This window comes from Trachemys scripta, chromosome 3 (assembly GCF_013100865.1).
Source record: "Trachemys scripta elegans isolate TJP31775 chromosome 3, CAS_Tse_1.0, whole genome shotgun sequence".
Lineage (NCBI taxonomy): Eukaryota > Metazoa > Chordata > Testudines > Emydidae > Trachemys > Trachemys scripta.
The window spans coordinates 96,012,408-96,039,201 of NC_048300.1; the positions used below are offsets into that span (position 1 = coordinate 96,012,408).

Below are 26,794 nucleotides of genomic sequence, written 5' to 3' on the forward strand. Positions count from 1 at the left end.
TACATTGACCCCCTCCGCCCCAGTGTAGACCAAGCCTCAGGGCTTGTCTACCCTTAACACATAACGGCAACACAACTGCGCCACTACAGCTGCTTCAGTGTAGACACCACCTAGGCCGATGTGAGGAATTCTCCCATAAACATAGGTAATCCGCCTACCCGAGAGACAGTAGCTAAGTCAACCTAATGCTGTCTACACAGGGAGTTCGGTGAGCTTAACTACAGCTCGCGGGGAGGTGGATTTTTCATACCCTTGACTGACATAGTTAAACCAACCTAATTTTCTAGTGTGAACCAGGCCTTAATGTTTGTAAATCACCTTGCAATCCTGGGATAAAGAAGGCCATAGAAGTGCAAACTATTGTTATTATTTAGTAAAGTATTTCAATTGCCTGGAAGCAGTTATCCCATCAAGTTACACATCCAGTGAGCGAAGAGAACAAAAAACACAGAATTCATACATGCACAGAAAAAAAAAAAACCACAAGGCTAGGATTAAAATATGTGATAGTCTTATTCCCAATGACTCTGTATTAGGTCAATATGTCTAAAGGGAGATGCAATGCAGACATTTGTTTTTACAGGGACATGCCTAATGGGGAAATTTTTCAAAGGTTTACACGTTTGTGTCTGACTAATATCAAATGAGCAATGCCCCTCTGCCATGTACATTGGCCAAACCGGACAGTCCCTCCGCAAAAGAACAAATGGACACAAATCAGACATCAGGAATGGTAACATACATAAGCCAGTAAGTGAACACTTCAATCTCCCTGGTCATTCTATTACAGATTTAAAAGTCACTATCATTGAACAAAAAAACTTCAGAAACAGACTTCAAAGAGAAACAGCAGAACTAAAATTCATTTGCAAATTCAACACCATTAATCTGGGCTTGAATAGGGACTGAGAGTGGCTGGCTCATTACAGAAGCAGCTTTTCCTCTCCTGGAATTGACTCCTCCTCATCTATTATTGGGAGTGGACTACATCCACCCTGATTGAATTGGCCCTGTCAACACTGGTTCTCCACTTGCGAAGTAACTCCCTGCTCTCCATGTGTCAGTATATAATGCCTGCATCTGTAACTTTCACTCTATACATCTGAAGAAGTGAGGTTTTTACCCATGAAAGCTTATGCCAAAATAAATCTGTTAGTCTTTAAGGTGCCACCAGACTCCTTGTTGTTTTGATCAAATGAGGGCATGTCTGAATGTTAAGAGACTTAATTGTGATTTGTCTGTGACCCAGGAGAATTTCTGTTTTTTTTCAGCTCCAACTGTGCCAGCAATGCTAGAACGGACATGGCGCAGTCTACTATATTCAATACATATTAGGTCAGATCCTTGGGAATAGTCAAAATGCTTATAGCACAAATCAGGAGATAGTGCGTATGAGTTGCTTAAAGCCCTCCTTTACATTGCCCTCCTTTTGGTGGTTTTCTGTGCATGACATTTTCCAGTGCTATCTTACACTAGCTTTTAACAAGTTCAGGGTGCTGAAAGTGCAGCATAGTGTGATCCTCTTTTCCCTACCCCTGCTCTTTTTTCACTACTAAATTAGCAGCAAGAAGGGTGTGTGAGGTGCAAGCTACTATGTCTGCTCTACATCAGTGCAGGATCAGCCTTACACGGGGTAAACCTACCTGGACAGCTGAAACTAGGTTTATGGCCATATTATACTGGTGATGACAGAGCCGTCACACTGCTTCTGAGGAAGTGGCCCACTGGGCACTGTGCTCGCATTTGGCACTGGTGTTTTTATCATAACAGTAAAGATCAGCACTTTACCAGCACCATTCAGATCAGATCATCAGAGGCACAAAACTGGCAACAGAGTTTCACAATAACCTAAAGTTGTCAGAATGAAAATGTTGGAAGAAATCTACCCCTTCCTCTTGCACAATTCATTGCATGAATCATTACAATACGCAAGAGCCCAACCTATCAAGTGAGCCATTCAAAATCCAGCTCAGATTTGAGGTGAAAGTGACTGAAAATCGTTACCATCTTGGAGCTGTTTGATGGCCTATGTGGAACAACTTGGTGGTCACATTCCTTAGAATAGTGTCCCTGGCACAAAAAGCTATTGAAACAGTTGATACGTTTATTGATTGTCTCAGCAGAGAGGCCAATAATTTAGTGTCATAGAAACATGCTCTCAAATGCCTTGCGGTGATACCCTCTTGGTCATAGTTTAGGCATACTGAGGGGGAAGTGTGGGAAACTTGCACTGCCAATGCCAGGGTAAACAACATGTTTTCATATAGTACCATACCATGGACAAGGAGGCTCCATAAAACTGTATAAGTCTCCCCCTTCACCACCACCCCCCACCCCACCCCTGACATCTCCTTCAGATACTAGCTGCCAGCAACATCCAGCTCTATGATTTAAATGCAAAGCTAATATAAGGAAACACAAGTCTGTTCAAATTTTTCCAGCATTTGAAAGCCACTGACAATACTTGGGAAACTAGGGGCCCAATTCTCATTTACGTTAATACTACTTTACACTGCTCTGGAAGCAAAAAAGGGGCCTTAAAGTAAATGTAAATGTTACTTGCTCCTCCACTAAGGTGCTTTTACACTTCTAGAGTGATGTAAAGTGGCATCAGTGTAAATAAAAATTAAGCTCATAGGGTCTCAAAGTTACAATTACATCTGCCGTTCTTGCAATAATCCAGAAACTCTGGAGAGAAAACGGATTCTTTGGCAGGAGGCCATTTAACTCCTGTCATCACACTACTAATAAAGAGGAAATGTGAATGTTTTAGCTCTAATGTCTGACGAATTTCCCATTTGGCACTGAAAGGACAAGTAAATGGGCCTGAACTACCACACATCTCCAAACAAAATCTACCATCACATTTTAGAGTCAAAAAGTCACCTCTCCTGGAAGTACATCACTCCAAAATAATACAGTGTTAACCCCCAGCCTAAACCTTCTCCTCAAGCCTGGCTGCTCTTGTAGTTCCTTTATCCTAACCTATGCCTTTTCTTCAAGCTTGGCATCTCCTACTATTGCATCCCTCAGGGTCTGCCTCCGGCTCCCTCTACCAGAGGGCAATTTAGGGGGAGGTCCAATGATTCATGCCTGCCCCAGTGAGATAGCAGTAATTAACCCGTAGGGTTCCAACACCTCTTAACACGATGGGGCAACAGGAAAATCCTGACACCCTGTTACAGAAACATTAGATTAGCATGACAGCACATTTCTGCAGCTCATAATGGAAAATAAAACCAACCCCTCCTTCCTGCACTTCCCCTCCCAGTCCCCAAATACTGGCTTGCACATGAGAAATAAATTGGTGCAAACAGAAAAAGATGTTATGTGTTTAGTTTTTAAAAGCTGTGCATATTAGAAAAAAAGTATTAAAAATTCAAATAATATTTTTTTAAAAATCTGATTTATTACAATTTATTTTTTAAATGATGAGACATTTCATTATTCATAAGAGGACAATTAAGTGAACCTGTCAGTGACTGTTCTTTGAATAGTCCATCACTGTCAAAATCACCTGTAGAGCTTTTTGCATCATCAGCTATTTTTGGTCTAGTGATTGGTGATGTTTATTTTCAAAAGACAGGTTGAAGTGTCTCATCCTAGCTTGATTGTCTGTCTGATTTAAAAGGTCTTCACCTGGGAACAATCTGTCTGACCACAGTACATACTATATTCTGTATGAATAACAGCATCCTAAACAGAGTCCTGAAAATCAGAAAGCAGCTGCTAGGACATGGGACTTCTGCTATGTTTTATGCTATTTTAGACTTGGCATAAGGAAAAATTGCCCAGTGACAGTAAATAACCAGGGTACAGCTGCCAGCCTTGTTACATATAGTCTTTTGAGACACACTCTCAAACTTTATTCCCTTAAAGATTTCTCGCATGTAATGGTTTCACTCTGTCTCCCTTACCTCACAAACAAAAGTACAAAAGCAGCCGCAGCCATGGCACATTGTTCGATAGCATGCTGCTCAACAATTCTGTGAAGTGATCTTTTGGAAGAAAAATAAAGTGGGAGAGGAGAGGGCCTTGCTAATCTTGTAATGCAAGAGGAGCTACAGCTCCTCAGTCTGCAGAGCATCCCTTGTTCTGGCACCCTGAAGAGAACTCATTTTTCAAAGAAATGTGAGAAGACTCAAGCCCTCTTCCAGATATAAACTCATATAACCAGGGACTAACACCTCGCATTCATACATTTTTAAAATACTAAGCAAAGCCTCTTAGAATCAGAGGGAGGCAAAGAGCAGCATCCACAAAGATGTCTTCTTCGGACAGCATTATGCAATCCTAAATTATTGCATTTAGAACAGTGGCATTAGATTGACTGGTGCTGTAAAGTCTGTTCTCTCATCTGTTCCCACTGAAATCAATGGCAAAACTTGTATTGACTTCAGTAATACAGGGTCAGGTTCCAAATACCCAAAATAGATTAGAGCAGTTTCTCTCCTGGTTTTGAAAATCCTACCACAGGAGGGAGGCAAAATAAACAGGTAGCACTTAACTCTGAAGCCATAGTAGCCTTCGCTGATTCATCAACCAGGTGTTTCAGGAGCAGCCCACTCTGACAGAGAACCATTTCAATCAGTCATATATTCTGACAGTATCACTTTCAAACCCCTTGGAAATAGATTCTTTTTAAAAAATAAAACAAATTTTATAATCTGCTTATGAAATACATTAAAAAAAGGATAAAAAACACAAAGAAAACATGAATTTCTCCTGTTGCATGCATCAGTACACATTTCTGTAACACAACACTACCTGTGTTTAAATCCTACCATATTTTCTAACCATGGTAATTAATGAAACACCAAGGTCTATCAATGATTAAGCATATGGACATCATCTTATAAATGGAAAATTTAGTTGATGACAGGGGGTGGGAAACCATCTGAGGCACATCTGTGGTTTGCATAGTGTTCTTTATTTCATCAACTCTGACTATGTATGTGTAATGCAGAAGTCACATGTTAACAGGATCAGGGTTAAGATACATTTTATATTGCTACAGAATTACAGTCGAATAAACCATGGTATTCAAAATTCTCTACCACTAACACTGTATCCCTAAAACCTGGTAATGTACGACATGTGAACCTGTGAAAATGGTCTTACAGTGTACTGCTCACCATAAACATGCTATTTGTAATTCAAATAATTATTTAAAACAACAAAAAAAGTTTCAGAAAAAGTTATTTTTTAATTAATAAGACATCCCTGCAATAAATTAAACAGTTTAGACAATAGCAATACATTCTTCCAGGAAGACATTCCCTTCTCCCCTCACAATCTTTCAATGTAAACAACAGAACAGTAATTTTTTTTTAATAAGCTAAGTTTGGTACTCTAAACATCTTCAGTTTCATATTACAAAAGGTCCAGGAAAATTAATGGGGTTTATTCAGCAACTTTAGATTTTTTTCAGTTTATTTGCTTCTTTATGCAAATCTTCTGACAGACAGCCTCATAATATTATCCCTAACACAATGTAAAAACATAATCAAATTATTGTCTGTATTTGAAGTTAAAGTATAAACACACAACTGTTGATGTATTTAAATACAAAACTATCATAACAGATAAAACAATAAAAAGCACAAACAGTAATGCATAGAAATTTCAACCTAGACATGAAAGCACTATTTAGATATTGACATTTATACATGTACAGAAATCAAGATAATGGCTTCCAAATTCACATTTTGGACACACACAAATTTACATCATTACCAATCAGGCCTGTGGAGGCAATCTGCCTTTATTTTTCCCAATAAGTCAGAGGCTGCATTTTCTACACCAGGAATTCTCAATCTTTTTCTTTCTGAGCACTCCTCCCCACCTCTAAAAATGCCACGGCCAGCTGTGCCACAACAACTGTTTTTCTGCATATAAAATCCAGGGCCCGTGTTAGGTAGCAAGGAAGGCAATTGCTCAGGGCCCCATGGCATAGGGGACACTGTGAAGCTAAGTTGCCCAGGCTTCGGCTTCATCCCCAGGTGGTGAGACTCGGAGCCCTGAGCTCAGTCCCGCGTGGCAGGACTTCGGCTTTCTGACCTGGGCCCTAATGAATCTAAATGACAGCCATGCTTTGAAGCCCTGAAACATGCTTGCAGCCCCCCAAGAGGCCTCAAACCCCTGGTTGAGAACCACTGCTGTATTAGGTGAATTTAATACTAATTAATAGCCTTGGAGTCTGAAAACCTTACCTAGGACAGAAGCAGAATAAGAAATAGCACTGTAAACTTCCTCTTATTGACCTGAAAAAGCACTGTAACCTTGACATGAAAGGACCTAATTAGAAGAAATCAAATAATTGGGTTTATTTCCATTCCTAGCGTCTGTACTGAAATTATCAACAAAGGCACCAGCTGTGCTATTGGGTTTTGTAATGTGGGCACTTACATTAGGAACCAGGAGACACACACTGCTCCTTCCATTTCCCCAAAATTTATGTCTGATGGCAATGACTTTCAGTTCCTTCCAATTTAAAATAGAGTTGAACCAGTAACGCTACAGGTGAAAGCATGCAAGTTTTCATTTGAGTTATCTAGTCTTGTAAAATACATAACAAAACTGAAAGTCAGTTGCAATCTACTGAAAACAAAAGTGATGCATATTTCGAGACACAACACTTACACTATAACAATTGCTAAGGGAAAAATTGCTATTCTCAGACACAGGTAAAGCACAGTTTTAGTTTGCTGTAAAGGCAGGATCTTACCAGTTTCCCCAAACTGTGCTAAAATTTTGGACAGTCCCAGTTTAAAGTCCTGTCTACATTACAAAAGAACTTTTTAGTTGTGTTAGCTGACAGCTGGATTGTAACTGAATCAACCAAGACAGTTATAGTTGAGTGCAGGACAATCCTTAAAACACAAAGATATTCTTCTAAACTAGTAAAGGGAAGGCAAGCCCCATTCAGCACCAATTTGGTTAGTCTCAGGTGGAATTTAAAAAAAAAAATTGAAAAGTACTAGAAGAGAAATGCTTCAAACTCCACTCAGAAAAAAATAGACTCATTAAAATCCAGAAAAGGACTATTTCAGAGTGTGATTTTTATTACTCTAATAGCAAATGAATGTCTTACAAGCAGAGGAAATAAATGAAAAAAAAAAAAGGATTATTTTTTCAGGGTTAAACTTTTTGATTTCCAGTTGCTAAATTATCACAGTTACTGAGTGAACTGCACCTCTGACCCTCTCTGGTCTCATTGAGTGCACCCCCTTCCCAAGTCTCAGGCTGTCAACTGGCTCTGGGTGGAATCATATGATCCTCCCGCTCTCAGATCAGGCCCCTGATTGCAGTCCCCTTATGCTAACAGGGATTGCCTGAGCAGGACTGACTTAGGCTCTGACCCTGTGGCTCTGTTCACTCTAGGGCAATGACAGTGGGAACCACCAAACAAACAGCCTCCTTAAAGCAAAGGATCATTTATTAGAACAAAAAGCATTTAAAAGAAAATATACTTTAAAAACATTAAACCAGGCTGTACTCATACCTACCTTTTCCCTAAATCTTACAATCCCCTGGACCTGGGAACGACCAATTTCTTTAGATTCCCTCCACAGTCTCTCTCTGCCTTAGGCTATCCCCTTAGACTGCTTCTGACCAGTGACCTCCTTCCACTGCTCAGAGGCCTTTTAATTGTTTAGCATCCTTTTGATCTCTAAGTTCACAGACTGGCAAAACAAACTTGCACCTTCCTTGGAGACAGGAGGTAAGGTCCTTGAAGCTGACAGTTTGGCCCACTGTCTTTCAAGTATGTGCTGGGGTGTTCTTATCTGGGGAAACCATTGTGTTTCTTCCTTGTTTATTCTTCCCATAGCCCCCAAATATAAGTTAGATCAAGACCACCAAAATGTATATTGAGTTAAAGAATTTCCTAGCATTTTCCCTCACTAACCTGGTCACAGTGTTCACAAAATGATAAGGTCTCAGTATGGATAACATTATTACATATCATCTATACTTCTATATAATTGCGGCAATCACAAAGGGCATGCTACATGCAGCTCTTTCCACATACATACATTTATCAGTATCTTTTCTGGTAGTCTAAGCAGAAATGCCAAGGATTAAAATGGCACAAAGAGGTATGAATTATCCTCTCAAGCACATAGAAGTTTGCCTGCAGGTTAGCTGTCTATTTAAATCTTATATATCACCTAGACATTTGATCATCTTTTCTGGTGTATAGGTGGGATGGAGTAGAGAGACTTGCACTGTTACTATATTGTATCATGCCAGTTTATGAATAGATTACCTCAGTCTCTGAATATCGGTACGATGGCATTTACCAACAGCACTACAAATTAATTAAAGTGGAAAAAAATCCCACACTAAAATGAATAAATTAATTTTTTTATTTTGTGTGTATTGTAATTTAATCATGGATAGGACATATAGATACAACTGAAAACATACTTAGTAAAAAAATTAAAAATTTAGAAGAGTGTGACACTTTCCAGAGTACCCAGGACTGTGAGACACCTTGCTACCACCGGCCCTTCATGTGTCTGTACCTGTTGGGGGTCAGCTCCCTGACTCCACCAGCACAAGCCGCATTCTCTGTTAGCAACAGGCACACTACAACCCTCAAACCCTCTGAGTCTCTCCCTGGAGTGTCCAGCCCCTGTTCCATTGGGCACCTGCAACAGTCACAAATTCACTGCTTCCAAAGAAACAGTACACCTCAGCCTACTAAATCCATCTCAGATCACTGCTCTGCTTCAGACACAGCACTCGGATATGTATATAATGAAATCAAATAGTTATTTATTTAACAAAGCATAGAGAGTCAAGTAGCAGCAAATAGAACTATTGGAAACAAATGGTCACATATGAAATAAAATCATAACACATTCTAGAGCCTAAATTTAATTAACAAGAAACTCATATCTTGTAGAATAATGCTCACACAAAATCCTTGCATTGGTTTACAGACAGGTTGTCTGTCTCATGAAAGGAGGATCACAGCCATGTGATCTGCTTGCTCCCTAGGTGAATGGTATTGTGTGTTTCTTTCCCTCCCCCCAGGTAAAACACTCCCATCCTTTGTCTTTATTCATAAACAGGACATCCCCTGCTGTTTGTTTCATCTTGTAGATTTCCTTTCTTGTAGATTTGAACCAACTTTTCTTTTGTCTATGGCTCAGTATGCAAATAGGCACACAGTGTGAGGCAGTCAATACACAAATGGCTAGACAGGGAGACAGGTGTCTGCTACCTCCTCCTGAAAGGAACATTTCCAAGGTATGTCACCTCCTGATGACCGGATTAATTTCAAGACCTTAACAACATAAAATTTAGTATAGAAACATAACTCTCTAAATATTATCCATGGATATATTTTGTAATTACGATGATGACCAGTGGGCTACTGGCTCTCGGTAGAAGAGAGACCTTATATGACACCATTCAATGATATGCTATGCATCTCTCTGACCAAAGGATCCCAGTAAAACCCTATACATTCTGCCAGCTGGCAGAAGGGGGTGTCTGGGTCACAAACAGTATCTGACTGCTGTAGCAAGCGATGCTAATTTAAAAGATTTGGTGGTTTCAATCCAACTTTGTGACATTTTAGAAATCTTATGACATATGTCACATTAGTGAGAAAAATTCTTCCATGATCAAATTAAAACTTGGTGGAAAAAGGCTCTTGAAATTCCTTCACTAGCTCATCTTAATGAATTAGCCTCTTACAGTTGGTATGGCTACTTCCACTTTTTCATGTTCTCTGTATGCATATATATCTTCTTACTATATGTTCCATTCTATTCATCTGATGAAGTGAGCTGTAGCCCACGAAAGCTTATGCTCAAATAAATTTGTTAATCTCTAAGCTGCCACAAGTACTCCTGTTCTTTTTGTGGATACAGACTATCACGGCTGCTACTCTGAAACCTACATTTGCCTTGTATAAACTATATTAAACTTAAGGCTCCATTAATACACAGGCATTATGTATTAAAAGACAGATTTTTTTCTTATCCAGGAAGTAAGAAGGGTCATAGCACTACATCCTTTTCATTGTTTTCAAAACACTAGTCAATACTATTAACAGCTGCATCATCTGTAGTCACTTTAAATATTTATAAAGCAAGTTCAATCAAATGAATTTGTTCTCTAATAAAGGTCTTCTGCTTCTTCCTTAAGCCAACATAAAGCCCCCCGCCCCACCCCTCCACACACACAGGGAGAGAATACTGTTACCTGTTACATAGGATCACGAATTAAAGGAACATACTGTACGAATAACCTTGTAATGTAAATTCTCTTTTGTACATACTTCTGACACTTTGCATAGTTCAGACACTATAGTTACTTAGGGCTAATTTCTGGTTCCTGAAAAATTCCTATGGTGATACATAAGCCCCACAGTTTAAAACTAAATGACACAAAGAACCTGATTTTATTACAAGTTACACTAGTGTAATACAGCCGCTATAATATACTATTTGAGTACTTCTAGCAATGTTAAGGGCATTACTTTCAGTGAGGGAGCTGGACAATCCATAATTATGATAATCTTTTTTCCACTCAACTCAGCATGAGCTTTTCCAAATGCAATAAGACCGCATATTATCATGGTATCACAAATTAAATAAATTCAAATGGAAAACCTTCTAAACCCATCATGATTTATTGAGTGCCCCACTGCACCGGAGAGAGAGAGAGAGAGAGAGCGCGAGAAAGAAAAATCCTTGGACCCCAATACATCACAGGTATAAATGGGTGAAATTCCACTGATTTCTTCCGAGTTGCAACCTTTCACGTCAGCAGTGAATTTAGTCCATTTCCTTTAACTGTGCAGCAAATTAAGATACAAGTTTTGGAGGGTGAGGGGGGACAGGAGGGAATCGGTTTTTTATGGGGCGATGGGGGGGAAGAAGGGGTATTGAAAACTGTTCCCAGAGAGTGATCAGACTAGCACACAAGGTATCTGTGAAGTTAAAATATGCTATGGAATACTGCTTCAATTCTCTGGTTTTTGTTTGTTTTTTAATCACAAAGAGGAGGAAAATAATCCTTTTAAGGATTTCACCATACTGGAAACACTAGAGCCACTTTCATTTTAGAGAAAGACCAAAAGGACAAGACAGATGTAGCCTATGTAGAGGCCTCTCGTTCCTGGAAACATCCCATTTGTTTTTTATAATTTCTTGTCACTGACTGCATGAAGCAGGTTTATGTGTTAGAAATGGATGGAAAATATTTAACTGTATCCTTTTCAACTTCTTCCTGTTCCACCTTAATCCCTGAAGTATAAATCATTCTTTTTAACATTGTACAAAAAGAAATAAAAAATCTTCCATTTCAAAACAGCCTCTCCTCATCTCCCCCCCGATCCTCCTAAGGAGAGTCTGACAATTTCCATTGAACAGGACAAACAATGGAAAGAATTGTCTATATTTTCTTGATTCTTCAATATAAATCATTTCAGCCATATTTCCTAAGCTTTTTTTACTGTTTTCCTTTTTCAAAATGTTAATACCTAAATATGACAAGCTTTTCAGATCTTTCTTGACTGGTTTTTGAGGAACCATGGCCACTTCTTGGTTTTCTTTTTATTAAACCTATGGTTCCTCCAAGAGGAAGAGTTTTAAAATGAGCTGCTTGTGAAGTTTGGCCTGAGGCAAGAGATGGAATTTGAGCCATGGAGGCTGGGATTAAAGAGCAACCATTGCATTACATTAAGGGTACTGACTCTCCTAATGCCTCTCAAATTTATTTTAGAACAGTTACTAGAACAGATACATGAGCCCCTTTAATAGATCTTCTCAAGGACAAGTATTGCCTGTCCTATGGCACTTTGTTCTGACATTTTCTGGTCAGTATGGAAGAGACTTTGCTGGACTAAATAAAATAAATAAATATATGGAAATATACCTATCTCATAGAACTGGAAGGGACCCCAAAAGGTCATCGAGACCAGCCTCCTGCCTTCACTAGCAGGGGCCAAGTACTGATTTTTGCCCCAGATCCCTAACTGGCCCCCTCAAGGATTGAACTCACAACCCTGCATTTAGCAGGCCAATGCTCAAACCACTGAGCGGGCTAGCTATCCCTCCCCGCCATGGGATCTGCTTGTGGAACTTTACAGGGAGACTTATCCATGCCCTGTAGCATCTCTATTGAGTCAGAAGGGAGAAACATTGCTACTAGATTTCTTGGTACAAAGCAAACATGTCTCACTGGAGATGATTGAAAATTTCCTAACTTTTGCAACTCTACAACTTCTGTGAAATGTTTTTGAATTCCAATTAAAAAAAACCTAACAAATTTTCATGCAAATCTCTTTTCAGATCTTGGATTTATACTTGTAGCTGTTTTCTGAACATTTTTTTCCAATTTAACAACATCCTTTTAAAAACACGGTCACCAGAAGAGGACACTGTATTCCAGTAATGATCTCCCTAATTCCCCATTCGGGGGTAATCCAACCTCCCTATGTCAGCCTGTGACTCAACAATGAATAAAACAAAAACAATCCTTGTCAGTAAAGGGAAGCATTTGAAGGACTGTGCAATTTAAACTGGCTCACAGGTCCTGGATTCTATCAGATGTCTCACTGCTTCTGGATTTTCAGATATCATTAGCACACGTCCACTGTCAACAGCTAGTTAGGAGACTGCAATCATAACTCTCTAATGCAAACTTTGCAGAAACTTATTCATGTGTTTATTAACGTGTGAACCAAGGTGGATAAAAAAAATCAGATTTATTTAAATCAGTTTATTTAAATTAAATGCATGTTTTCTTAAAAAATAAATCTATTTAAAATATAATTTGAAATTGACAACACATGTTAAGGCCTAAACTACTTGTTAAACTATTAAAATAATGTAAATTAAATACAAAAAAATTAGAGTAATAGACATTTGCTGCCAAGTTTTAAAGAAAGTCAAACCACTCAACTGGGGGGAAGTCAACTATAAGCACCTGGAACCAGAGTTTGTCAAGTGGCTAAACCAACTTTTGGCTGCAGTGGCCTCTTCTGCAGGTACAGAGACAATATTTTCTTTATTTCAGTTTATTTAACCAGTTTCGATTCAATGACAGTTTACTCAAAGTTAAGAAGTCAAATGAGAGTTGAAAAAGCAGGAAAGCTTTTTATTTCTGTTCCAATCGAAGAATAAATAACTAGATGTGAGAGGATAAAATCTACTAGTTCTAAATCTTGAAGTACATTGTGACCAGAAACGATCAGTTCAGTTCACTAACAACTACTTTGTTTAGTAAATTAGTTTGCTTTCAATGCAAAACATGGTTTGATAAACTTCTTTCTTATGTATCCAGTACATCTAAGGTAGTTTTATTTAATAAAAAAATCCTACTTCTGTGCATTTTAATTGAATTTCTATCCAATAAGTACTTGATACAGATCACAAGTAAAAAATTAATCTAGCAAAAATTTAAGCTACACAATAGCTTAAATAAATGTGTATCGATCAGAGGTATGCACAAGGGAGGGCAAGAAAGGGCAGGTCCCCCCCCCAATAATTGGCAGAGGCACAGAACTCCTCCTGACAGCTCCTTGGGCCCCAAGATCACGTCGGGAAAAGCATGCTCCTCAGGCTTCCGGGGCTATGTGGGGAGCTGACAGCTCCTCCAGCCTGGGGCCATGGCAGGAGCACAGAACATGGTCCTCCAGAAGCAGTGAAATTTAAATTCCTGTACATGGTATAGATAAAGTGCATCCTTCTGGCTAGCAAAAAGAAGTACCAAGTTTAGTATAAAGGCTATATTTACTTGCAAATCAACAAATTTCATGGTTATCAACCAATGAAAATCAACTTTTCTTTAGGAAAATAACTAAAAAGGTAAAAATGCAAAACAATTAATCAATTATTTAAATCACAGTTTGCTGCTTGCTGATTTTAATTATGATTTAAATCAATTATTTATATGACTTTGATTTAAATCAATCCACCCTGGTGTGAACATATGAAATATGGTCAAGACTCTACATTGCTATTGTCTTTTCTTCTTGGTTCAACTCGAGGTGGTGTTGTTTATGGGTTTCAGACCTTTCAGAGTTGGTTGGCAGTGGTTTTTTTGTTGCTGTGGTTATCATCATCATCATCATCTCATTTCTCTCCCTGTGCCCCACCACAGCAGCTACAGTTGGTTGGGATATGCTTGTTATTAGATATCAGTTTGAATGCTCCAGAGCAAACCTTGGTTCCCAGTGAAATCACTGGAAAAACTCCCATGGACTTCTTGTCTCAAACCCATTGAAACTGGCCCTCCAAATCTGGCAGCAGGACTCAGCTGAGAGTCCCCCATCCTTGGAACATTGATAGCCTGTCACAGACAGAGTCTAGTGTCCGACAGGATAAGGAAGAAAACACATTCATTGGCATTTGATGGACTGGTGTTTGTTGTGTGTTTTAATCATCTGTAATTTTGACTATTTTCGGAATGAGATCAGAGGAACAGTCCTCACTACTCAGCTGACAGTTTCTACTGCCCCCAATTCCCACTGAAACTGTCAAGAGTGGAGGATTCGCAAACGAGATACCAGAGAGAATCTGCAATTTATTTGAATAATAATACAAACCTTTTAGTGTCTACAGGTAACGTTAATATACTGTATTAAAAACCTAAACCATCAGCATTACTTCAGGTTAGTTCAGCTTGCACACCAGCAGAGTGGCAGTATTGGGGATGACTTGCCCATGCACCACTTCCTATTGCAGAGCAGTTTTTAAAATAACATGGCAATGCTAAACATCATGCTGCCACACTATTTTAATAAATGGAGATCCCTGCAGAGTATATAGTACACCACATTTGTCAAGATAAGTGTATCAGTGTAAAATGTCATATTATCCTAGACAAAGAAATTGACCCAGATAGCAATGTTAAAAACAGAGTAAAGGGTCTAATTTAAACTGACAACACAAAGAATTTCAAAAGTTAAAGCTACCAATCTATTCTTAGCTCACTCCATTCTCCCTAGATATAGTAGGGCTCTCAAAACAGTAAGTAAATCTTATGTAAGGGATATTACATATTCATTTCTAATGTGTGATAAATGATATTCCTGTCTACTGAACAATCTCCCACTGCACATTTCAAGTAGTGCAGTGATGCATGTGGATATGCCTCAGATTAGAACTGAGCCTGTAATTTCCTTCAGTTCCTACATACATTTTTTTATCGTTTTAATGGATAAGATGGTTTATTTTTAAGCATTTGTCACAGTTGCATGAAATTATAGAGGGGATGTCAGACAATGGGGGTTTGGGCAATTATTTAATAATAGTATAAATTGAGATTCTAAAAGTTAAAGCTTTATAATTGTTAAATCACAAATTGTTTAATGGAAGCTTTCCTCTTTAATTTTTTCAGTCTGTATATGATAGTAGTAATACTAATGTCCTAAATTCTCCTACACGTGGAAGAAAAAACTCTCAGGAGAGAGAAATAGGAAAAATTTATCTGTGCCTATCTGAACATTTTCCTTCTTCAAGTAATAAGATTCACAGATCCATTATAATGGGTACTTGCCAGCTTGCAGCTTGGGGGCAGGACCAGAATTGTCAGTCACTGGCAGCAGGGAAATTACTTGCCTCTTGAAGTTCCCTCTAAATGAGATAACTTGCAATGCCAAAATAATTCAAATCTACTCTTCTAAATAACATCGTGTGTTAAATATATTTTGAGAAAAAAGCACAACAATGTCTTAGTAAATTCCAACTACCAACAACAAATCCAAACCCTTGAATGGCAATTTCCATCTCTACTCTGGATGATCCATTTATCTCCACATTTTTTTTTTATTTTTTTTAGTAATAAAAAGGAAAATTTCAGGTAAATACAGATAATTTTTCCTATTCTTTTGTACTAAGCTCCTCAGATCCATTACAATAGGATTTTCATAGCAGTGTGGCTCCAGGGTGGGAAGCGGGTTCACCCTTTAAATGGGAAAATGCAAAACAAGATAAATTTTATATAAATAGCTTCTCTATCTTCCCCTAGGCACGAAGATCTGGAGAGACTTCTGCCAAAAGAAAGGAAATGGCATTAGCTAAGATTGGATGACCAATATGCAAAATTTGGTGAACTTATGTATTGATGCCAATGGGGCTGTCTAACAGTTCTCCATAAAGGAGACATGATTACTATGCCCTGAGACTGTCAGTACTCCTAAGGCCTGGATGTTGATGGATACCCGAAGGATGAATTTTTGTTGAATTCATTAGGGCTTGAATACTATGATAGTTGTGAGGACTACTCCTATGAATTATTTTATCAGATACAGAGATTTGCACCACACCTCCTCTCACAGAACAGGCAGCAGATTTGTATCCCCTAAATATGTACATGTCATGGGATTCAGACACATATGGAGAGTAAATTCCTGGCTCCATTGAAATCAATGGCAAAACTCCCATTGACTCCAATAGAGCCAGGATTTCACCCTCAGTGTCTCCACACTACTTCCATATCCTCCATTCTTTCCCACTGATGGGATTAGCGTTTTTTTAAAAAACTTGGTAAACCCCTGGGACATAGGGAAGTGGGGGATGATGCCATATAATATAGAACTACCCATATGTCTTCTCTCTTCCTCTCCTGCTTCAGAGAGCCCACTATGGATGTACTACGGGGACTGGGACTACCACAGGATTGAAGTAAAGGAGGCAGAATGTTGCAGAATTAGTACTTCCTTTCTTTCATTCCCCATCCAACCTTGATGTACCCTATCCAGGTCCCCACCCCTGAAGCAGATAGAATAATCAGAGCCATTAAGTTTTACCGCATGTTAAACATTTTCAAAGGATACTAAAGGCCTGATTATGCTGACCAATATTGAGAAAGAGGCTAAATTCAAGTACAGCATAGTACACCTCTGCCTCGATATAACGCTGTCCTCAGGAGCCAAAAAATCTTACCGCGTTATAGATGAAACCACGTTATATCGAACTTGCTTTGATACACTGGAGTGCGCAGCCCTGCCCCCCCGGAGCATTGCTTTACCATGTTCTATCCGAATTCGTGTTATATCGGGGTAAAGGTGTACTACATACTCATATACTGTAACTTGTTACCTTTATGCTTTAGGAGGATGCGGAAGTCAACATTTTTCCAGTATGTTTGCTGTAATTTTATGAATTATGGTTCTGAATCTAATACCATACATGTGAGGTGATATATTTGACATTCTTACACACACTTGGCGTGAACAAGAAGTCAAAGGGAAGTTCAGAGGTTTCTTTTCATTTCATAAACATTGCCTACAGCTTTGTTAATTTATTGCCAGGAAAACATTGTTACTACTTAATGCACTACTACATTTGTCAATGGGCAGCTTTCCCTAAGGTATATTTCAGAACATTCCACTACTCATAGTTGATACAGGTATTCCAAAGCAACCAGATCTTTAGAGGAAGATTCATGTTTAAATCTAGCATGGGTGAGTGTTCCCACTTCTGCAAAGCACAATATTGCATTTGCTTCTTTATAAAGCATTGACCAAATTTTCAGTTTCTGGACCCAGTACAGTTGTTTAATTTAAAGGTGTATGGTTAGTAACCTTACCTCTTAGATATTATATATCTAAAAATATTCTATAATACCAAGGACTTAAACATATTGAAACTAATATCACAGTGATTAACTCACAATTCTAATTATAGGATAGCATAATTGAAGAGTTGAGTATTATTAGCATAGATCTTAAACTTCGGTGGGAAATGTGGGTAGATGTCTGCGAAGATGCTCATTTGAATCTAGTTTATTGATTTTGAACATTTGTATGCACTCCCAATGTTATGACCTCAAATGTTATATTATTTTTAGTATACACTTCCAAGCATGCTGATAATCACATTCAGGAATAATATTGTGAATCAAGATGAGGTCACATAGGCCTATGTCACAGTACATGGTTTTAGGAGAACTCTAATAAATATTGAAATCTACATCAGTACAAGTTTATTGCTGCTAAGCAAATCATCTTAATTGCTTGGATTATTTTTTAATAATGTATGTATGTTTTAAAGAATTTATTTTTTTATGTATTTGCAATTCTCAGTGGAAGAAAAATTCAATAAAGTTTCTCAAGAACAGGTCAGGTCATTCATTTCAATTAGAAGCAGTAATGAAATTTCACTATACTATTAGATGTCACTTAGACTATATAAAAGATAAATAGACTACTTAATTGCTCTTGACGTGTTCCACAGTTATATGTCCCCACTTGTCTTTATATTGACAAAGTGGTGACTCCCCTGTCCCATACCAAAGTAACATTTTAGTAGCCATTACGCAGAATTGTTCACAAACTCTAGGAGATTAGATATAGACTAACAAATCTGCTCTAGCATTACTACTTTGTAAAGAACAAATCATGTCAAACCAATCTGATAGCTTTCTTTGATAGGATAACGAGCCTTGTGGATAAGGGAGAAGCTGTGGATGTGGTATACCTAGACTTTAGTAAGGCATTTGATATGGTCTCGCATGATATTTTTATCGATAAACTAGGCAAATACAATTTAGATGGGGCTACTATAAAGTGGGTGCATAACTGGCTGGATAACTGTACTCAGAGAATTGTTGTTAATGGTTCCCAATCCTGCTAGAAAGGCATAACAAGTGGGGTTCCACAGGGGTATGTTTTGGGACCGTCTCTGTTCAATATCTTCACTAACGACTTAGATATTGGCATAGAAAGTACACTTATTAAGTTTGCAGTGATACTAAACTGGGAGGGATTGCAACTGCTTTGGAGGACAGGGTCATAATTCAAAATGATCTGGACAAATTGGAGAAATGGTCTGAGGTAAACAGGATGAAGTTTAACAAAGACAAATGCAAAGTGCTCCACGTAGGAAGGAACAATCAGTTTCACACATACAGAATGGGAAGAGACTGTCTAGGAAGGAGTATGGCAGAAAGGGATCTAGGGGTTATAGTTGACCACAAGCTAAATATGAGTCAACAGTGTGATGCTGTTGCAAAAAAAGCAAATGTGATTCTGGGATGCATTAACAGGTGTGTTGTAAGCAAGACACGAGAAGTCATTCTTCCGCTCTACTCTGCGCTGGTTAGGCCTCAACTAGAGTATTGTGTCCAGTTCTGGGCACCGCATTTCAAGAAAGATGTGGAGAAACTGGAGCGGGTCCAGAGAAGAGCAACAAGAATGATTAAAGGTCTTGAGAACATGACCTACGAAGGAAGGCTGAAAGAATTCGGTTTGTTTAGTTTGGAAAAGAGAAAACTGAGAGGGGACATGATAGCAGTTTTCAGGTAAGTAAAAGGGTGTCAGAAGGAGGAGGGAGAAAACTTGTTCACCTTAGCCTCTAAGGATAGAGCAAGAAGCAATGGGCTTAAACTGCAGCAAGGGAGGTTTAGGTTGGACATTAGGAAAAAGTTCCTAACTGTCAGGGTGGTTAAACACTGGAATACACTGCCTAGGGAGGTTGTGGAATCTCCATCTCTGGAGATATTTAAGAGTAGGTTAAGATAAATGTCTATAAGAGATGGTCTAGAGTATTTGGTCCTGCCATGAGGGCAGGGGACTGGACTCGATGACCTCTCGAGGTCCCTTCCAGTCCTAGAATCTATGAATCTACTCCTCAAAACACAGTGTTGAAATAGTCTGGTTTGCACTGATATCACCAAAAGGGTTTAATGAAGCAAAGGTCCTATCTTCTTTATTTAATCTCATTTAGTTGTTGCTAGCACTCTTCCCTCTCCCCAGAGAAGATATTCGTCTCCCCTTCATCTCCTCAAAAAAGGACTTTGTACTTTTCCTTCCTGTCTTTCATAAGGCAGATTCCTTGCAGAGCCTGCTTTTGGTTCTTTGAGTCCTGTAAGGTAGGCAAGTTAAGTCAGTAACAAGCTTCATTTCATGAATCTGTAATGGATTCCAGGGCTTCAATTCATTAGGGCTCCTTTTCACTATTAGAGCCATCTCCCAATAGTTGTTTTGTATCACATGTAATTCCCTCATCAATCAAAACAAAATTAATTTAAAAACTGCAGTTGTGAATTCTGTGAAGAGAAAGATTTCTCAGAATTGTTTTTTTTAAACCAGTGACATGTTTTCACACAAATCAACTGCCCTACTTGGCAGCTACTCCATACATGGAAACCCCCATTGATCTCAGTGAGGTTTTCATGTATAAAGCAGCTGCAGGATTGGGCCCCAACTGTAATCTAGAAATCCACCACCTCTTTAAGAATCTCACTGATACTTGTGACTTCTGAACGTGATCAGTCAGATACAGGGGACTTGAAAATAAAATAGGTAGCCTTCAAAATTCAAGAGCATTATTAGCAAGAGCAAAAATTTTACTTCTATGAAGTTTTCCTCAGTTAGTTTATCTCTGAAAAATAAGGAAATAATTAGAAAAAGTGCTTCCTTGCTCTAACTCCCATGTAAATCCACAATATGGTTAGTGATAGACCTGCATGTCTGAAATCACCCTAGGCAGATGGCTTGAATTCAAAATTCACTCTTCTTAAAGCAAGTCATATTAAATTATGTCAAGTAGTCATGACTGCTACTTTTAATTTGAGGCTAATTTTGTTTGTTCAGATTCAAAAGAAATACCATCCAGATTCTTTATCTCTACTGATGTGCAGATACATATTTCACCTGAAACACAAAAACAAAAATATCACAAGTGATGGCTTTACAGTCCCTCATCTCTACATTGCCATATAAGATATATATTCAATTTGGGTCTTCCAAGTCCACAGTTCACTAAAAAAGCTAAAGGACATAAACTAGAGGTGGTGGTAGTGTTTCCAGTTCCCAGAGACATTTAAAAATAAAATCCTATAAAACAGCCTGCATAAAATTTTATGTTTGGTCCTCCTAAAACATTTTTAATGGAGGCAGTAGGTATTCTCAGGAAACAAATAGAAATCCAAAAAATAAATATATTCTTATATAGCATTTTTCATCCACAGATGACAAAACACTTAGGAAAGGTAAGTATATTTTATCCTCCATTTACAATTGGGTAAACCAAGAGGAAGTGACTCGCACAATGTCACATAGCAGAACAATGGGAGAGCTGTGAAGAGACTTCAAATTGCCTGATGGCCAGTGCCCTACCCACCAGGTCATATTTACTTGTAGATTGGCACACCTTTTGATGAATATGCAATAAATAAGCATACAAAACACATGAAAAGTTGTGTTTTATTACTCATTCAGCAAAATGTATGTTTAGTTTAGAAGATGATACTTGCAATTTCTTCTGAAACGCAGACTGTATATATCATCTACAAAAAATATAGCACAAATTTTGCTAAAGGCACATCAGATTTTCTTCTTCTAAAGTAATAAACTTCCAAAAAAAAATTACGGTCATAAGTAGTCCATTTTCCACATTAGGTATGATGCAGCATATTATTTTCTGATATTCAATGGGTGTTGTTCAGAGTAATACACCACAACGTGTTTTTTTTCAAATGGCTCAAAGGGAATAGCGAAGACTGATTGTATTAATGGAGGACACTTGGAACATGTTGAATAACATACACTTAAATCATGCCAATGCTATACTTTCTTTTAACATTATATGATATGAACTGGTTCATGAAGAGGATTTATAAAACCAAGAGGCTTTTCCTAGTCTAAAAATATCATCCAAGAGTAAATAAGTTGGGAGACAAGCTGACGTAAATCTAGGAAATTTAAACTTAAGGCTGTTATTCTGTTCATCACCTACCACTTTATACTTCAGTATGTTGCATTTGAGGCTAAAACCCTACCAATTTAATCATACAACTATACAAGTATTCCCATTAAAGTCAATGATACTACTTGCACAAGGTGAGCAGGGTTTGGTCTCAAGTAGTTAACCTGCACCCCATCACACATAAATAAAGAGAGAATGAAAGAAGAAACAGCAACCATTGATTTGAACTTCCTTGATGCTGTGTGTGTGTGTGTTAGTATATTAGTATTTTAATGTTCCAACAACACAGATATAGTAAAAGCTCTATTTGTAAGAAATGGGCCACATAATATGAAGATAGAACATTGCGAAAATGTTGTCTGCTCGTAAAGATCAAATATAATCGCGGAAATGGACAGCATGCAGCTCCAGTGACACTTTCTGTGACAACTATTTAAAAGTTCTAGATTCAAGTGAAGGATTAAGAAAAAGAGAGAGAGAGAGAGAGACCGACCTTTGATGGTAGTTTAGAAAACAAGAAGAGTCAGGCAAATCATAATTTATGAGAGAAAAATCACTCTCATCCCAAATCACAGTTAATAAGTTTTCAGAAGATGATGTATTTACACACGATACAAGAATTCATATAGGCTTTGCCATGTCAGATCATACCATTGGTCCATCAAATTTGATATGCTGCCTCAAGGAGCGGGCCAATACCTGATGTTTCAGAAGAAGGTGAATAAAAATAAGCCAACACAATAGAGCTAGCCAACTGTTCAATACTATACATGGGAAAAACAAGGAGAGGCCTTCCTTCCAGACCCCAGCAAGTGATCAATTTAAGTCCTGAAGCTTAAGATCCTTTCAGTCTTAGCATGTATAACTGCAACTTAATGGTCATAAAGTCATCCTTTTACACTTCAGAATACCAAGTTTCCTTTCTAGTAACTCTTCTTTCCAGTCTAGTTTTAGCAATCTCCATTCATCTGTAAATTGTGACACATCTCTGATCACCGTGAAAACTGTGGCTGTAACCTGCTCAAGTTCCTTGAAAAAGTTAAAATATTAAAGGAAGGTGAGTTGGAGCCTTTCAATTTCAACTAAATTTTAGTATGAGGTGACCCAGTCTTGACACAGTTCTCCACATGAGGGTGTATACTGTTAGATACAGTGTTACATTTTCTACTCCTTTTTAAATGTATCTAGACATCCTATCAGAGGGGTAGCTGTGTTAGTTTGAATCTGTAAAAAGCAAGAGAGGGTCCTGTGGCACCTTTAAGACTAACAGATGTATTGGGAGCATAAGCTTTCGTGAGTAAGAACCTCACTTCACTAGACATCCTGTTTGCTTTTTAACTGTTTCTGCTGCATACTTGCCAAACATCTTCATTGAGCTATCTTTGACATCTGTGAAGTCTTTTCCACCCACAGAATACCACAAGCTCAGAGTCCATCAATGTATATGAGAAGTTTAGATTATTTTTAATCGTGTGCATTAGCCTACACTTACCATAGTTGAGTCTCACTTAGCATCCTCATGTCCAATGCCCCAGTGGCAGTTACATTCATAGAGAGCTTACCCACGAAAGCTTATGCTCCCAATACTTCTGTTAGTCTTAAAGGTGCTACAGGACCCTCTGTTGCTTTTCACAATCCTTAATAGCTTTCACTAACCAAACCAATTTAGACTCTTCAGCAAGCTTCAACAACTAGCTGCCAGTTTGTTTGTTTTTTCAATAAAGGCTTTTCAGAGGCACTGAGCACCCACAACTCTAACAGAAGTAAATGTGAATTGCAAGTGCTCAGTATTTCTGAAAATCAGAACCGAAATCATTAAATAAGATATTTACTAGCACTGGTCCAAATACATTCCCCGAGGCACTCACCACTGACCTTTCTCTTAACTGTGAAGTAAACATACATCACAACACTTAGATTAAAAAAACTGGTTCAGTGAAAGAAAACAATGGAATGACCTTTCACTTAACTACATGAGTATTTATTTTTCTTATCATATTTTCAGTACAGACTATCAAAGGCTTTATGCAATCCAAGTAATTTATATCTGCCAACTCACCTTCCTTTAATATTTTAACTTTTTCAAGGAACTTGAGTGGGTTACAGCCACAGTTTTCACAGAATGCGATTTCACCAAATTGGAATGTACTTTTCCAAGACCCGTACTTTTCTATCCTTTCAAATAGAGTTAGCCCCCTGTGCACAGACTAAATTACTCCTGGAATGGTTGATGAATAATCATACCACTCTCTAGTTAGCAAGAAAGTTTACGGAAGGAATTATTTTCTAACATCCTTACACGGCGTTTCATAAAATATTAACCAACAGAAACGGACACCAAAAAATTACCTTCACCAATATGGATGATCTCTATTTTCCCCCCATTATATATGGGAATTATAGAGGATAAAACTGGATTGTGCCTATTTTTGAACTCAAGCCCCAAACTTTACTAGAGAACTAGTCTAGCCACTTTTACCACAGAGAATAAATAAATAAACTAAACCAAGATCTCAATACATCCCACCACAACAGCACCACAGAAACCTAAACTAAGCATTTGGATCCTGCTAGAACCAGCCAATTTTTGGCCCCACTGCTTTAAGTTCCTGTATTTAGGCAGTGAACAGGTTTATCCACGCTTATTGTGCCCAGAAATCCCAACTACAAACGAAGGTAACTCAAGCAGATTTGGTACCTGGATCCAAACAGAGTTAATCAATATTGGCACCTAACTCTCCAATTCCACTGCCTAAATACGGGGAATACGTTTAGCTCCTACAACAGTTTAGGACTCTTGACGCCGATGCACCCAAGCTGAGACGAATTACTGATGCAAGGGGTAGGGAGAAGGGAAAGATACAGGATTCCCTTACCTTGTTGGAGTAAGGGGGCTTGCTCAGGTTGATCCCATCCCGGATGAGTTTATCCCTAATCATGATTTTCAGTTTCAGTTTTGGGTAAATCACCAGCTCCCTGTTGCGGGGCCCAAGTTTCTGGCTCCTGGGGGTCCCCTGACGATGGCGAGGGCTAGTCTCCCTCCAAGCCTTAGCCTCATACTGCTCCACCAGGTGGCTAGTGTAGATCTCTGGGGAGGGAGAGGGCGAGCCCTGCTGCTGCTGCTGAGGCTCCAAGGTGAAATAGAGACCAGCAGCGGTCTCATCCTCTTCTTTCAACCTCATCACTGCTTCAAGAATTCGGCGCCTGTGGTGGGGCACCAACACCCCAATGGCATCCAGGTCTGGGTCCCCTATTTGCTTGCAAACCTCCAGGTCATCATAGCCATTATCTACGAAGGACTCCGCGTATTGGGAAAGCTGCAGGGTCTTCAGCCACTCATAGACTATGTTGGTGCACATGTTAGCTGCAAAATAATAACTGCAACTTTTAACACCGAAGCCAGGCTCCCCTTTCCTTCTCTTGCAAAACAAGCAACCAGCAGACCAAAATCTGCGATCAAATTAAAAGAGCAACATGCACAAGTCAAGGTCTGGAAACCAACATCCCCCAGGAACAAAACAAATCTCCAAAGAAGCAGCAGCCGCAAATCGCAGGCGCTGCTGGACGAATCCTCTTATTCCTTCGTCTCTCCTACAACCAAGCAGAGGAGCCTGGGTCAGTGGAGAAGAGAGACTTGGGTTGGAGAAAGGGGTGATTCGTAAGGGCGCACCCCCTAAAATCCCGGGTCACGGCAGACATACACTCTCTGTTGGAAGTAATTTGCTGTCACTGTGTTTTCTCCGCCTCCTCCTGATTTTAGTTTCCTTTTTCCTTCATTCCCATCTTCCTTTTTTTCTGTTGCATGACGCGTCTCTGTTTACTATGTGCTTTTTTTAAAATGTAGTAAGTACCCTGTTGACTTGAGGAAGAGTACGATCCTGCCCGCTCGCCCAGCAGCATGTGTCTATGCAAGGCTTCCCACTAGCTCGCTCTTCAGGGCGTGCAAATTGTTGCTTTTCCTTTTCAAAAGACTCTTCTCGGATTAAAAAATAATCCCGGTCACTTCCCCGAGTTACTTTCCCCGCTTCTCCTTCACCTCTGCGAGGATGTCCAAGACGCGTCGCTAGCGCAAACCCAGAAATTCAACAGTTTTCCACCCTCCCTCTCCTCCTTTTCCGCCTTTAATCCCACCTTCCCCGCGCAGTCCTGGGGAGGGGGAGTCTCTTCTTCAGCCCCCACGCTCACTCCACTCCCAACTTTCTCGTGCCTGGGATGGCACTGTGACGCCGGGTGGCTTGGGGAGCCGCGGAGGAGGCGAGGTTGCCGGGCGCCAGAAAGGCAGGAGTCGGCGAGGGAGCCGCACGCGGCGCTGCTGGGGGTTTGTTTGGGTGGCGAAGGCGGCCCGCCAGCCCGGTGCATTCACGAGCGGCGGCCGCTACAATTTGTCTTCGCGGTGGATGAGCTGAGCTGCAGCAGGTTACTCGCCTCACCCCGCTGTCTTCTTGTTTCTAACGGGTTTTGTTTTCCCTGTGTGTGAGAGAGACACCCGCTGGGCTCCTCGGATACCGCCCTTCGGGCTTGTCTCCCTCCCCAGCCCGGAGCTCTCCGAAGCAAGGGGAGCAGATTTCCTCTCTACCCCGGGCACTCAGAGGGGTTTTCGCCCCCTCCTACCACTAGCTGTTGCCGGCCCTCTCCCCGTCTGTCTGTGCCCACACCTGCCTCCTGCGCCCCCCTCGCTCCAAACCAGCCCCAACTTCCACGCCCTGGAGCAGACCCGCCTGAGGCAGTGACCCAGTCAGCTGCGCCGCCGGGCTCCTCCAGCGCCAGGAGCCAAGGGCCCGGGACTGCCGGAACAGAGGCGGGGCCGGAGAGGGACAGCGGGGTAGGTCATCCACGCGTTTGCATGGTAGCAGCAACAGCCCCAGCTGGAAACATGCAGCGCCCTGCGTGGGCTCTGGGTGTGCTGCGGGCGGGGAAGGGAGCAGGGTGCTAAGGGGTTGAAAATGTCTTCCCGGCTCGCAGGAGTTTGGGCGTCTGTTGGAGCCCCAAACTTGATCCCCAGGCTTGGAAGAAGAAACACGTTGAGATCTGTGCAAGGCAGAGAAGCGACAGCGCTAGGGGCCCCAGCTGGTCTTGCTGCTGCTCCCCTCTCTTTCCTGTTCCCCCTTCTCCCG

The 26,794-nt window shown here is 39.8% G+C and overlaps 1 protein-coding gene across 2 annotated transcripts in view; it reads right to left on the bottom strand.

The window, feature by feature from the left end:
• The window catches only part of LOC117874857 (SAM and SH3 domain-containing protein 1-like), an 814,380-nt gene extending 788,007 nt beyond the window's left edge, over positions 1–26,373 (bottom strand). Inside the window, exon 1 of one of the 2 annotated variants that reach the window (XM_034765451.1) lies at positions 24,557–26,373. In XM_034765451.1, coding sequence (XP_034621342.1) covers positions 24,557–25,039 — 483 coding nt within the window. In that variant the 5' untranslated portion in view covers positions 25,040–26,373. The remainder of the gene's footprint in view (positions 1–24,556) is intronic. The other variant, XM_034765454.1, reaches the window with a different exon arrangement.
• Between the last annotated feature and the right edge of the window lie 421 nt (positions 26,374–26,794).